The 15,115-nt window shown below is 41.0% G+C and overlaps 1 protein-coding gene across 2 annotated transcripts in view; it reads left to right on the forward strand.

The window, feature by feature from the left end:
• Window positions 1-15,115, forward strand: part of LOC113686662 (hemicentin-1) — a 29,670-nt gene that overhangs the window by 8,518 nt on the left and 6,037 nt on the right. For both annotated transcript variants that reach the window (XM_089203297.1, XM_089203296.1), the window contains exons 8-26: window positions 236-505; window positions 1,472-1,741; window positions 2,350-2,622; window positions 2,999-3,277; window positions 3,767-4,042; window positions 4,496-4,744; window positions 5,462-5,731; window positions 6,146-6,397; window positions 7,161-7,196; window positions 7,738-7,998; window positions 8,344-8,514; window positions 9,001-9,171; window positions 9,645-10,110; window positions 10,809-10,990; window positions 11,470-11,532; window positions 12,348-12,470; window positions 13,154-13,285; window positions 13,616-13,756; window positions 14,744-14,857. In XM_089203297.1, the coding sequence (XP_089059423.1) occupies window positions 236-505; window positions 1,472-1,741; window positions 2,350-2,622; window positions 2,999-3,277; window positions 3,767-4,042; window positions 4,496-4,744; window positions 5,462-5,731; window positions 6,146-6,397; window positions 7,161-7,196; window positions 7,738-7,998; window positions 8,344-8,514; window positions 9,001-9,171; window positions 9,645-10,110; window positions 10,809-10,990; window positions 11,470-11,532; window positions 12,348-12,470; window positions 13,154-13,285; window positions 13,616-13,756; window positions 14,744-14,857 (3,999 nt within the window). The remainder of the gene's footprint in view (window positions 1-235; window positions 506-1,471; window positions 1,742-2,349; window positions 2,623-2,998; window positions 3,278-3,766; window positions 4,043-4,495; window positions 4,745-5,461; window positions 5,732-6,145; window positions 6,398-7,160; window positions 7,197-7,737; window positions 7,999-8,343; window positions 8,515-9,000; window positions 9,172-9,644; window positions 10,111-10,808; window positions 10,991-11,469; window positions 11,533-12,347; window positions 12,471-13,153; window positions 13,286-13,615; window positions 13,757-14,743; window positions 14,858-15,115) is intronic.

Below are 15,115 nucleotides of genomic sequence, written 5' to 3' on the forward strand. Positions count from 1 at the left end.
TGTTTCCTTTTAAAAGATATCTGCAGTGATTACTGAAGTCGACAGGGAAGAGCTTTTTGAGAAAGGAAATGTCCTTGTCAAATAGGCACTGGTATGTACATGTGCTGCCTGTGTAAGTCATATTGTTTTTCAACATTTCAGAATTTGTACCTATGACAATGAGTTTCCCTAGGACAGTTTTGAAGCAGATATGATTTTATCTGAAACTCTTGTTTCTCTCTTCTTTCATTCTTAGAGCAACCATCTGTTACAATTCACCCGCCTATCAAGACCTTCCAATCAGGAAATAGTCTATCGATCAAATGTCGGGTAAATGGATTTCCAGCGCCCTCCATCATGTGGTATAGAGAAGGTTTTCCACTGCAATTAAGTGAGAGAATTATTGTTAAGGAGGGCGGCGAGTTAGTCATCAACAATGCTCAACTGTCTGATGCAGGAGACTATGAATGCACTGCGTGGAACATAGCAGGGCAGAGCCAAGCCTCTGTTAATCTAATGTACACAGGTAAGACGATTGTATAGTAGATGGAACTTGGTTGCATGCCAAGTGAAGGTAAAATGCCGTAATGGCTCTGATCCGCGTTCAAGGGGAAGCTTTTAACCCTTTAACTCCCAAGATCTGATTATTGATTCTCCCTTCTAGCTGCTAAACATTTTCTTTTAAAGTAGTTGTGAGAATGTGGTGTTAGACCAGGATAACAACTTCTACCTGATACGTTTGAGTACTTTCATTACTTGTTTGCTGGATAATGTATGGATATTATAAGGAGAAGTTTCATGTTAATCACATGTGGAAGTTGAAGGGGAGCTTCCAAACTAAGACTTTCGGAGGAGAAGGGAGAGGGGGGAATAAGGCTTGGCTAATAAAAAAAGGCCTTTGAGAGCCACAGTGTGAGTAGTTTTTCTTCTGCTAAACTCTCGCCCAGCTTAAATAAAAGCTGTGAGCAGAACAAATTTATTCTACTGATAAACGCAGACACAGGTTCTCAAATATATTTGCAATTTATACGAAAACGCTCCTAAGCCGTAATGAATAGTAACACTAAAGCATAGACGTTTGCCCAACATTATTACAGCTTCATTAATGTTTTGCTTTTTGATTATATTTTTACATTTTCAGTAGGGAGAGGAAAGACAAACTGCAGTTGTAGACAATGCGTTTTCTTAGAGTGTTTGTTGGGGCTTAAGACACTTATGTCCAGAAAAGCACGCAGTAACGAAAATGGCAGATTTCACGAAATTTCGTCAAACTGAGAGAATGTTCATGTATTTGTGGATTTTGGCGAATTTTAGTCAAATTCGTCAAAGCGAAATTTGACGATTTTAACGATTTTTCGCCATTTTCGTTACTGCATGCATTTCTGAACATATCTCACCTAACAGAGAAGAAAGCGAGTGAGACCTACTGAAGTAGGACTTACCGGAATGTCCACAATGATCTTGGTAACGTTTTATCTCGTTTTCTCCGAAGTACCACCCTCGGTGTACGTAGATCAGGAAGAAATGACTGCTAACGCTGGTGAGACCATCACAATTCAGTGTACAGCAAATGGTACACCGAGGGCAAAGATCACGTGGTATAAGGGACAAGACAAAATCACTACTAGTAGGCGAATTGCTGTCAGCAGCCAGGGACATCTGGTTATCAATGCTGTGGAGTTGAAGGATGGTGGATATTACACGTGTCTTGGTAACAATACCGCTGGGGAAGACTCGGTCACTATAAGTATACAAGTGCAGAGTGAGTTGAGAATTTTTTCCTTGGGGATTTAGTAGAGAGCTTTCCGATGCTAAAGAGGGCGATCAAGGAACACCTGGCATCGTGACCTCGAGGTTGAGATCAGAATGACCGGCCACTCATGGAGCCAATGAGAAACGATGGCCCCGAACAGAGGTCTTTGGCGGACTTTTGTTGACCGTATATGCCTTAGGAGGAGCGATGGGCTTAGATAGGTAGATAGATTTTAGACAGATAGATTTCCGATGCCAGGTGTAGTAAAATCAAAATCGATGTAACAGTAGCAATGGCCAATTAGAGAAAAGGGAAATCTCTCAAGGAGCATGTGAGATGTCAAATTACATGCATGCATCGATCAAAGCTCAAGTATATTTGCACAGTCATGAAACTAACTAATGTTGGATTATTCACTGGACGTTTGCCTGCCAATGAATCCGTGGGTCTTTCTACTTTTCCTGAGCAGTCTTAGTCACGGAGTAAACACCTTACCATGGGAGCACGAACTTGCCTCAACTTTGGATCCTCCCCTGGGTCTGTTGAAACGAGACTATCTCCAAAATAATTTCTTGAGGAGAGTGACTATTTCATTGAGTTTTTCTTTATTTTTATAGTTCCTCCACGCGTATCAGTCGACTATGATGAGGTTCCTGTGATTCTTGGAGAAACATTGGTGTTACAGTGTGCAGCAGTCGGTGTACCAATGCCGACCATCACATGGGTGAAGGATGATAAGCCCCTGAGGTCAAACGACAGAGTCAACATCACTGATGATGGGGCACTGATTATAGGGGCTGCTATCCCACAGGATGTAGGAGAGTATCATTGCGTTGGGAGAAGTCCAGCTGGAACAGATAGAGCGCTAGTTACTCTTTGGGGAGAAGGAGGTTTGTGTATGAAGGGAGTGTATTTGATTTTGTAAAGAAAATTGATCGCTGATCGTAGCGATATGCCGGAAATTTGCCATGACACAAAGTTTATTTCATTACAAGATGTTATCATATTTCTCTACTGGAAAGAAGAGCCCTCTTAAATTTGCCTCGCTCCCAATGTGAGGCTTTGTAACTCAGTAGGCAGTTGCGCCCAATTAGTATCTGGCAGGCCTGGGTTTGAATCCCGTCGAAGCCTCAGCTTGTGTGCTTGTACAACTCCCTCACTGAAAATAACACCAAACTTATTGGAATATGTTCGCGGGCAACTAGCGTATTCAACGAGGATTCCACTTTTCCTCTGTGTCAATTTATCTATCATTCTACGTTCCAGTTCCTGCAAGTATAACAACTCGACCTTCAGATAAAACAGTCACCTTTGGCGGTAATGTAACATTCACTTGTCGAGCGAAAGGAGTGCCTCAACCGCGCGTCACCTGGCAGAACAGTTTAGGAATTGCCGCTGATACCGATCCTCGAGCCACAGTTCTGCCGTCAGGTGACTTGTTCGTACAGGATATAGAACTCAAGGATGCAGGGAGATACGTGTGCAATGCGGAGAACAGTCTGGGGAGAGATTCAGCTCAAGTCGCCCTCATTCTCACGGGACTCAGTAAGTTTGTTATATTTATTTTAGTATAAGGCTATTTCCTATCAGTTCTTTAGCTGTCATTGAAGTCTAGTGCACAGGCCACTATGCGTATCACAGGCAATAAGAAGCAATCTTTAATTTTAATATGTATGACCTCGGGCCGCAGCCTCTTATGCAGCAATTTTCTTGCCAAAATTAGAATCGGCGTATGATGCAACGATCTTCTCCATTGGGGAAAAACACTGTGCATGACGCCAAAGAAAGATTTCTCTATTTAAAGATGGTCGTTTTTCTGTGGCATACAAAATTACCAACAACTCAAAGGAAGCTTCGAAACATTAGCTTTGTAGGATTGAATTTTAAATTACACCCAATTTTTCAGGAAATACAACCCGTGACGCAGATCACCTTGTAAGTTCTTGTTGAAGTTGCAAATGATGTGTCCTACTATTGGAAGTTTATTTTTTTCAGTTGGAATGTGTTCATTGTACTTCATTTTTATTCCCTCAGCACCACCTACAATTATCAAACCAGACACGACCACCATAATTACCGACAGAGGTAAAACAGTTAGACTTCGGTGCCCTGCAATTGGTAACCCTCGGCCCACTATCACTTGGCAGAAGAACCGTCGGCCGATTTCCATGGACGGCATCAAGTTCAAACAGATAGATGACGGGTCGCTGGTGGTCAGTTCATTAATACCTTTTGATTCGGGAACTTACCTGTGCACTGCAAAGAACCCCACTGGCCAAGATTTTCTTATCCTCACCCTTTATGTGTACAGTGAGTGTTAAAGTTCATTTTGGTTCGTATCCTGGCGAGTTACGATTAATCATCTCTGTAGCGGCTTTAGTGAAATATTACCAACTTATTAAGGGGGATTTCGACTGAGTGTCCTAAAATCAGAACCAAAGTAATGAATGACCATTGAAAACAGGGACATTGCCGCAAAGAACCAGCGAGAACTGCATCCAATCGGTTGGGAGCCGAGTGATGCTGGTTTTCCAATCACAAAGCGAAATAAAGCAAAACCATTGCAATCCCACATTGATTTGATACTTAGTCGAAAAACACTCTTGTTTGTTAGTTAATTTTTCACAGTTTTCCATAATTGGCGAACTCAAACAATTGTTCGTAGTTTCAGCGCTGAAAACTTAAAAAAGGTAGACGAAACAATTAGGGACCTTAAAGAATCATCAGGGTATGGCTCGTAACTTCCTTCTTCGTCTCATTTAGTTTCCCCAGAGATTATTAGACCGCCGCCAAACCTGACTGTAGACGTGGGAGACTCCATACTGATGGAATGTGTTGCAAGAGGTTTTCCTATTCCAAGTATTCGTTGGTTCTTGAACAATAAACCTCTTCCATACAATGGTTCTGTGATTGAAATAGCCAGCTTATCTTTACAACATACTGGGGTGTATCTATGTGTTGCCGAGAATATGGCTGGAAATGACACTGCTACTGCGACGCTTTCTGTCATGGGTGAGTACCTATAAAATTATGTGCTTAGGGACCACTCATTATTTTTTGCCTAGGAGCAGGGCGGGGGGGAGGGAATCACGTGGTTTTCAGGGGGAACGGGGGGAGAATCAGTCGTTGCAAACAGATTATAAAACGAAGACTATTGAACATCGACTGCCAATTAACTGCCAATGCCGGGGAGGGTCATAAGAACATTATATATTATTGAGCCTTATGGATTCTCTCCCCCTCCCCCTCCCCCCCTCCACGCCGTCAGAATGAAGTGTCTCTTAAAAGAACAATGCACAGTTCACTCGACTAGGGTTGGAACCACTGGGTGTGAAGTCCAGCCTGTTAATCAATAGTCATGCATGCAATCGTGTCTTCCTCAAGTTCCTAAGCGTTACATCACTTAGAGCGCCTTACGTTAAACGTGTGAGGTGAGGTAAAACCAAAACCAAAGTAATCACAAGAGCCAATCAGAAGAGAGGAAAATACCTTTAAGAGCCAATGGCAACTTAAAGGAGAAACAACCAAACTGGTTATTTAAAGCGGGAAAACGCGGGCGACCAAGTAATAATCGTTTTTAGTTTGACCTCTGATTGGTTGAAAGAGTGGCGCGAGTTTTCTGGACCAATCACAGAGAGAAGTAAAGTAAAACCAATGCGGTCTCGTATTACTTTCGGTACTCAATTGAAAATGCTCTACCATATACTCCTGTATTGTATTTATTGGCAGCTTCACCCAGTATAGAGCCCATATCTCCTGTGAAAGTTACCTCTGAACGTTGGACGGAATTGAAGTGTAATGTAAGTGGAAACCCAAAGCCCAAACTGACTTGGCTACGACAAGATGTTCCCATCGGTGCGAGCAACCCGAAGTATCTCGTTCTACCGTCGGGAAGTCTTCGTATTTTCGAAGTAAAACCATCAGACAGTGGAACATATACATGTGTGGCCTCCAATCCGCTCGGTGTGGCTCGGCAGCCAGTGGAACTCTTTGTGCAAGGTGAGAAGAACTTTCTTTCCTTGAGATGGTTTTTATGGAGCTGGCCTGGAAATAAAAGTTTCTTTAGATGGACAAACGACAAAGAGGCGGGAAAAACTCCGAGGGGAACAAGGATAATCAACCCTTAACTCCCATGAGTGACCAAGATAGAATTTCTCCTCACCATTTCAATGCAATATTAATTAGGCGGGTAATGAGAATAAAGAAAACTATCATTTAGGTAATTTAGCCGATCCAATACCAAATTCTTCAAACTAACATCACAAGAATTATATGGCAGACAATTAGAAGAATTACTAATGAGATCTTGGGAGTGAAAGGGTTAAAGATGAAAATGTTAGGAGGGATAGAAATGACGCACCTGAAACATGGCCTAAAATTACAATATCTGGAAGCTTTCCTTTTTCCTTGCAGTTCCACCCGAGATTATTAAGCGTCCTCAAAATATTTCCATCAACGAGGGCGACACCATAATTTTGGAATGTGAAGCGCGTGGGTTCCCTGTGCCACGGATCACTTGGTACCGGAATGGTAGTACTGTGGTGGCTAATATTTCGCTGGTGGAGATCACCGAAGCCAGAAAATCAGAACACGAAGGGATGTATCGCTGTGAGGCTGAGAATCCGGCTGGGAATGTTACGGCTAGTGCTTGGGTTGCAGTGAAAGGTCTGTACAATGCAAACTACTATAACTTTGAAGTGTCTAGCTGTAGTGCTACTGACATACGTTTCGCAGTTTAGGAAAATTCAGTTTAGTAAAATTTTGAAAAATTTTCGAAGCTACTGAAGTTTATCATCAGTATACTTATGAAAGTGAAATGTGATCATCGCAGTAAATTTTCCAATTTAAGCAATTGGAAAGAAGAATTCTTTCCAATTGCTTAAATTGGAAAATTTACTGCGATGATCACATTTCACTTTCATCTACAACCGCAGTACAAATATGAATTATTTCATATAAAACTTCACAGTATACTTATGCTTTATGCTTTTTCAACGAAACACGATATTTGATTTACTTGTTCTTAATTTGTAAAGACAGTTGTAAGCAGCTGAAATTGGAAAAAAAAGATTTGAAAAGAGTTTATGCGCGGTCATGACATATCTCATTAACTCTTTAACTCCAATGTGTGACCAAAACAGAAGTTCTCTTTACAATTTCAATACAATGTCAAGCAGACAAGTGATGAGAATGAAAAGAAATATCAATAAGGGTATTAGTAGTTGATCCAATAGCAAATTCTTCAAACTAACATTATGAGATTTGTACGGCAGACAGTAAGGAGAATTACTAATGAGATCTTAACAGCGAAAGCGTTAATCCACTGGAATCTTGTCCTCAGTGGAAATGTTTCCTTCATTTTCTTTTGCTTAGGAGCTAGATGTTGCCCTTGTAATGCACATTTTTGCTTTATTTCTATGTTTCGCAGGAGAAGACGAAAACGTTGCCCAAACGGGAGGGCCAGGTAATATTTAATTTATTACAAATTTTTTTCTTATCAAGATCAAAGGCTTAAATAGCAGACTCTCATTAGTAGCGCTTCGGCACGAAGGAAAGTATGATGCCTCGAGCAAAGCACGCCAGCGAGAGGTCTTCAAACGGCCTGGCGCTAATAGTGCCAGACCCCGGCAAACCTCTCCCCAACTACCACAGTTTCTTTAGAAACTCACCTCTTTACTCTCCCCAACTCGTCTCCAATCTTCCCGCGGGCAGAAAAATGCGCGTCCAGCAGCATTTGTGATGAGGGCTGCTCGGGCTTCTCGGTCATCTTATTCTGAGCCTGACGCTTTTGTTATTATTAATTCTAAAATTTTATCGAAGACTTGTCTTATAATAGTCATAAATAAACGTTCCAAGGATACAGTGATAAAAAAAGAAGGGAAAAAAAAACTTTGTTACATGTTCCGTTTTAACAGCATCACCAAAGGTCTCCCAGAGAGAGTGTGGTTGTCCGAAAATATAGATTTGACTGTGTTTGTTAACAATTGACCTACTTATTTCTGCAGAGTTTGTGGATACACCTCAGGACACCATAATAGATGAAGGTGCAACTTTTGTATGGAACTGTACAGCCACAGGAAAACCAACCCCTGTGTTATTTTGGGTAAAGGATGGACAGCCTGTGGATCAGCTTGAGCATTTCAGTGTCCTGGCTAATAACAGTCTGGTAATTACAGGTGTTAAGTCTGAAGATGGAGGACAGTATCGGTGTCGGGCCGATAATGGCGTCAGTACTCGCGTTGTTCAAGCAACACTCACAGTTCGAGGTGAGATTCTTTTTCCGTTTTTTTCGTTTCATACAGCTACAACCAGTTGCAAAAATGTTGAGACACTCTCTCTGAATAAGAAAACAGCTTTCCCACTAAAATCGATAACCGATAAAACTAAAGTTTTCCCAAAGAGATCAGCCAGGATGTTTTTTTCACTTTTTTAAATGATTTGGTCATAGTCTTGATTAAATTCTTCAATATTAAAAAATGAAAATGTTATCGTTAAAAAGTGCTTTGTATCAGTCGTATTCTTTTCGTTTTCTGTAACTCTTCCTTTGTTGTTGTTGTTGTTGTTATGATAAGATTGTTATTATTTTTTAAATTTATTCTTCTTTTTCATAGTGAATGGGAATTGGAGCAAGTGGCAAGAGTGGGGTCTTTGCAGTAGTTCGTGTGGATCTGGGTTCCAGTTTCGATTCAGGTCATGTGATAATCCTGCGCCCAGTAACGGCGGTAAATTTTGCCCAGGGAATGATGTACAGTCGCAGCTCTGTAATGTGCAATCTTGTCCGGGTAAGTGCGATAAGATCTGTCATTATCGTGCTACTTTTACTGAAGGCTTCTTTGATCAGAGGTCCTAAAGTAAGCCTCGAGTCTAAACCAAGCAAGTGGCGGTGTGCATGAGCTAAGAACGAGAACAGCTACATTCATACATTCAGTGACATTCATAAAGTGCTCTTCTGGTGTTTTAGCCGGTGTTTAAGTTGTGTAAGTACGAACACATGGGGAGACTGCCGTAATCTTTGGTGTATGGATTTCCCGTTGCTTCTTAAATCAGAAACGAAACATTCAAGACAGTAGAAAAAGGTGTTACGCTAAGATAACGAGAATTTTCACAAGAAGGCAACAGAGCTCCCGGGTTTACTGAAGAGAGTAAATTAAGTGTCTTACGCAAGAACACAGTAGATGGCGTTAGACATCAGGCAACCTTGTCTGCCACCCATCTTCATGCTTATGCTTTTCCCCATTCGCTTTTTATTCTTGGATGTTCTTTTTCAGTGGACGGAAACTGGTCCACGTGGACAGAATGGACACTGTGTTCGAAAGTTTGCAATGGCGGGGAACAGACTCGGTCCCGAGAGTGCAATAACCCAGCCCCACAGCACGGCGGTAATGACTGCTCGGGAGATAAGCGGGAAACTAGACCCTGTAACCTTTTCGCATGTCCTGGTAAGACAATACCTGGGAAAGATTTCTTGTAATGGAGGTTTTACGTGCATAATTTACGTGGCAGACAGTTCAGGGACGCAGAAAAAGAAAGCATTTCTGAATGTGCGACACTTGTGAGTGTAGGCGAATGTGCGAAACTGTGAGTGTAGGCGATAACTGAAAGAGTTCTTTGACAAATGATAAACAACCTCTTACGAGCAGAAGGATTACACCTCGTAATCCTACGCTCTTTCAAAGTTGTAATCCTTTTTTTGGTTTTCTTGCTGTGCAGACAGGGTCCTTTTCGTTGAAATAACAATCGTAAGCGATTGAAATAAAAGAAATTAACAAGCTGCCTCTACCAAGCTGTCTTCATTTTCACCACGGCGGACAACACAGTGCTTGAGAGGCGTGCAAATTAGTGGCGCTTGAAGTGGTTTTGTTCGTTGTCACCCGCAAAAGGAGTAATTATTAAGTGATAACCTCTTTTTTAGATGGCGTCGGAGTCGTTATCGGACAAGTTCACGGAACCGTGAATAACGTGATGTTACCAACCCTTTTCCTATTGGCTAACCTCACTGAGACACCAACCAATGAGACTCAAGTATCGTGTTCTATCAGCGGACTCCCTGGACCAATCAGAAACTGGCTCAAGACATTGTCAATTCCATTAACCGCCCCAATCTACTGGGCTACAGCGGAAGAGAAACCTAATGCGGAGAATGGTCTTACCATCACAAAAGGGCGCTTTGTGTACAAGACTTGGGTGCATTTTAGCTCAGGGGAAACCATGCTTATTGAACACGATGGAAAAGGGGTTAATGAAAAGGGTGTGTTTGTGGTGGATGTGGCCATCAAAGGAAAAACGCCTAAGATTGCATCTGATGCTGAAGTCAAATTTCCGGACTTTGCAGAAACGTTTGTTCAGACGGGTGTTGGAGAAATAAGCTCTGCATTACAGTAAGTTTCTTTTGTAACCTTCCTATTTCAACTTCAAATTCTCAATGTGACTTTTTTCGTTTAAGGTGTTAGAGTCCAAACTCCGTTTACTGCTTTGTACAGGAAGTATTAAATTGAATGCATTTGAGTGGAAAGAAATCTTTTGAACATTCTTGAACTCCCAAAACAAAATTAAGCAACAAGTTTAAGTTAACGAAAATTCAAACTTAACAACATAAAGATGAAAAAGTAAAACCAGTGTACTTGTCGACTTCAGATTCAATTTCAAGGTCTTTGAACATGATTGGTGAAACGATGAGAATATGAAACTGAGGAAGGGGAAACGAACAGAGAGTTCTATTCAAAATTATTGCTCCGGAAACTTTGGAAAATTTTCACAATTTTCTTGACTGGTAGTCAGGCACGCTTAGTGCTATGTGTCGAGGAAATAATTGTTCAAGGAAAAGGAAAAAGCGGTGCGCGAAAATAGTCAGTGCAGACGAGTAAAAAAGCAACGCGCGAAAAATGGCAGGCAAACGCACGCGCGGCGACTTAGGTTGTCAGGGAAGCGGCTGCCGAACGACGGAGAGTATCGAATAGGCTAACTGTTGACTCTCGTAAGAGCCGTTTTAGTTTAAGACCCTTTTTAGTTTGTCTCCAAAAATTGTGTGCCTTCGCACGCATTCATTTAATTTATCCAATCGTTGTCCTTTTCGCAGGCGGGTAATGAATGTGAACGGGAAGCCTTTCCCTTTCTCGTGTAATTCCTCCATACTTTATTCTTCTGATGATAAGAAGCGAATCAGGTCGCTGTCTCAGACCGTCCAAGTTTCTGCTGTGGATTACAGCTTTCCTCAGTCTGATACGCTGAAGGTAGATATGAGGTCATCCATTCAAAGAGGTACGTACGCTGTCATTTCTCTGCATTTATGCTAAAATAACCCTGGAGTGCAGTTAACTCGTTGTGGCTGACTTGGTTAGTGATGAAATGTTCGAGTTAGTGGGAGAATTGGAGTCATCAGGGAATGAGGAGAAGTGACTGACACGAGTAATGATTGTGTGTTTAATGGGATTCATTAAACAGCAAGGATTACAAGTGGAACGATGGTTTGTTAACGAAACCAAGCAACAGGAAAGAAACAAGTGATTAAAGAAACTACCATACCTTCTAATATTGATGATAGTTACTTCAAGCTTGCAGGATCTTTGAGTCATGAGAGTTCGAGCTATTTTAAGTAAAATCACAATAAATGCATGTAACATGATGGAGAAAAATAGAGAAAATCAATGGTTACCTAAGTTACCGCGTGATTCCAGTTACAAGACGGTAAGAATTACTAACAGTCAAGTGTAACGTCAGTCTTTTGTACCTTGTTACAGCATCAGTATCCGATCAATGCACAGAAGGTTTGGCTGTTCATCCCACGAGTCAGTTTTGTGAAGGTAAAGCTTTTGTTAGAGCGTATTCTTATTGAGCTCTGTGCGACCAAAATCAATGTTAACATAATGGCCGTTGGGAAAAATGGTTGATATTAAGGTGACAGTTGGCACACCGCCTGAAGCGCGGGAAAACGCGAATGACCAAGTCGCGTTTACTCTTACCTTCGAATGTTATTGGTTGAGTGGGTGATCTACGGACCAATCGCGGAGCAAAATGAAGCAAAGCCAATCCAATCCTAGGTTACGTTTGACACTCAAGTGATAAGTTCCGATGTCTATTGTTGCTTACTTTTCTCAACATCGACTTTGGCGCTTGTAATTGTCCTTGTTGTTTTCGGTTAACTGGTCGTGTGGTCATAATTTTGTTTTTTGATGGACGAAAGATCATTGCGGTCACGGTTATAAACGCAACTTAACCTTTTAACTCCCAAGATCTCATTAGTAATTCTCCTTACTGTCTGCCATGTAGTTCTTGTGATGTTAGTTTGGAGAATTTGGTATTGGATCAACTAATAATCCCCTAATTAATATTTTTCCTTATTCTCATCACTTGTCTGCTCGATATTGTATTGATATTGAAAGGAGAAATTCTTTTTTGGTCACTCATGGGAGTTAAAGGGTTAAGAAGTTGTGAAAATTCTTGCAAAACCGAAAGGAAATGTTTTTCCCCGCTTTATTGCCACAAATGTTTTTTTTATTAACAAAATTAGTCGACAATTTCTCCCATTTCACTCTTCATAAAAACGATTGTCTCTTTTTTCCTTTTAAATTAATCATTCAGTGATGTATTGAACGCCGTCCTTTTGTTCATTGTTTAGATATTGATGAATGTGCTGCTGTTCCTCGAGTTTGCTCTCATTTTTGTCAAAACTTTTTTGGATCTTTTCGTTGTTCCTGCCCTGGGGGTCATGCTCTCTCCTCAGACAATAAAACTTGTGAAGGTTAGTTTCTCTTAAATAATTTGTGACTTGTCTCTTCGCGGCTTACTTCGTGTGTTTCAGAAGGGTGGGGAAGGGGAGGGGGGAGGGACTGTTCACTTACTTTGTGTATTTCTATAAGGTGGGGGAGGGGGAAAGAGGTGATGGGTAATTTTCCTGGATATGATCTTTTATGGTGTACAATGTTTTCTTTTGAGAAGGGTAGTTCAGCTTTGAAGAAAAAATCGTTCTATCCACACATCTCTCACCAATTTAGTCTTCCATCTGTCGCAAGTTTATGTGGGTTGGCTCAGCAGGGTTCCACGGGGTATTTCCTAGTAAGAACACCAATCAACCCTGAAGGACCTACGCCTCGTTTCCAGAGAACATCCAAGAAAATTTAATGCCATAAACCCTAAACTTGATATGCATATTCTCCCTACTGTTCTCCTTACATTTCCTATGATACTGTCATAGAGAATTTGTTCAACAATTAAGACTTTCTCTGGTTGGTGGTGATCATTTCCTTTATTCTCGTTGCCTCAATGTTTGATTCAAGAGGGATACGGTGAGGAGAAATAATGTGCCAATCACTCTCAGGAGTGAAAGGGTTGAATGATTGTTTATTCATATAATTATGCTTGTAATTACTTCACACATCCGTGCATAACCCCTTAGAGACAAAATTTCTTAATCTTTTCTTCCAGATGTGGACGAATGCAGTCTGGGTACTGCTTCGTGCCCATCAGGTGAAGAATGTGTCAACACTGCTGGCTCATACCGCTGTCGTGTTAAGTGCGCCGACGGATTTCTAATGACTGCGAATGACACCTGTGTCGGTAATGTTTGTGCTTCTCTAGTTTGACCTTGTGCGCATGTCATCACAGCTATGACAAAACAGCTATGTTTTCGCGAGGAAAATTAAAATATTCAATAACACTGGAAAAGGGAAAGGGGAAAGAAATAGTAGGATGTAAAAAGAAAATTAGGAGTACTTGCAGTGTAATTGTCTCAACAGTCTTGTCAGAGTTCGTAAGCTGTTTCTGTAACGTGACGTTCACCCACTAATGAGAAGATTAGCTCGGAAAGTTTGGAATTATCTTTAAGTAATTTGGCTCTTTGTGTTTTTCTACTTGAATGTGTTTCTTTTTTTTTCTCCTCTCTCTCAGATGTGAATGAGTGCGAGTTTGCGAATTCATCGGACTCTCTTCACCGGAATGATCCATGTTTACATCGGTGCGATAATCTGCCAGGATCCTACAGATGTTATTGTAAGGACGGATATCACCTGAAGGGAGACCGATGTGAAGGTTTGAAAAATATTATGTTGTTGTGTTACGCAGCAAAGTCATACGTGATCTGACAATAATTAAAACGTGAACCAATGAACACACTTGATCGACCCCTGGTTTCTTATTTTAAGGAAGCACCATTTATAATGGTAATTGAGCTGAGTGGAGTGATTGTTGTATTTTAGTAGAGCTTCCTCATTGGCTGGGAAAAAGATGGAATGTAGAACAAAAAAAGAGCGATTCGTGAATAAATCGCACCTACGAGAGCCAATCAGATTGAAAGGATCACCAGTGGTTTTTAAAATGGATGTGATAAAAATCGGCAATCAGGCGTCCCCTCACTAGACTAAGAGTATGCCGTGGACACTCTGTGTTAGCTTTTAATCTCCCAAAACGAGAGAATCGTACCTCAATAGCACAGTCATCATTAAAATGATAACAATAAAGTGAACATGATCATCAGTTCATTACAGCAGCGAGGTGATTTGGGAGGACCAATTTAGCCGTCCCAACTAAATATAAATTCCCTGCTTCCTGTAGGTTTTGTAAGTCATTATTATTCAAGAAAAAACCTTTAGTACGATGGAGCAAGAGGATATAAAAGGTTGTGTTCAAATTTAAAGGTGTCATTACAAAGGGGATTAAACGTCAACCTCTGTTGCTCAGTTTTCAGGGATTGTTGGGCGACGCCTCATTCATTAAAACTGTAATGGGGATGCATTTGAATCTGGGATTTTTTTGTTTTTGCTTTACTCCACTCTGTGATTGGTCCAGAAAACTTGTACCATTCTCTCGATCAATCACATGCAAAGCTAAAAACCAATCACGACTTGGTCGCCAGCGTTTTCCCGCGCTTTAGGCAGTTGACTTGTTTGAACTTTTACTAAGTTCTCATTGGCTCTTAAGGGTATTTCAACGGCCATTTGATTGGCCGTTGTGATTACTTTGGTTTTGACGCAACAGTACTCAATCAGAATTTGACCCGTTTAACGCATATGCTTACAGACATTGATGAGTGCGGTACCAGGCTGTGTGACCATGGATGCGAGAACACCGAAGGTGGCTACAGATGCTTCTGTTTCCAAGGATATCGCTACGTATCTGACAACCAATGTGTGGGTGAGTTAATGCCGCTTGATGATTCTTGAGGTGAAAATGTTATAACTGAATGTCTTTACGGCACGTTTAAAACCCCTTAACCATTAAGACTGACTAGCATCTAATTTCTCCTTACAATATCAATCCTACATCAAACTTTAGGCCACGAAATTAACGGAAATAATCACCAATTAAAGAAATTTTTTTCAGCGTCTTAAACAAATTGTAAAGAGAACAGTATGAAGATTACGCATACTGTTGTAAGTGTGTAAAGAGTTA

This window comes from Pocillopora damicornis, chromosome 4 (assembly GCF_964200805.1).
Source record: "Pocillopora damicornis chromosome 4, jaPocDami1.2, whole genome shotgun sequence".
NCBI lineage: Eukaryota > Metazoa > Cnidaria > Anthozoa > Scleractinia > Pocilloporidae > Pocillopora > Pocillopora damicornis.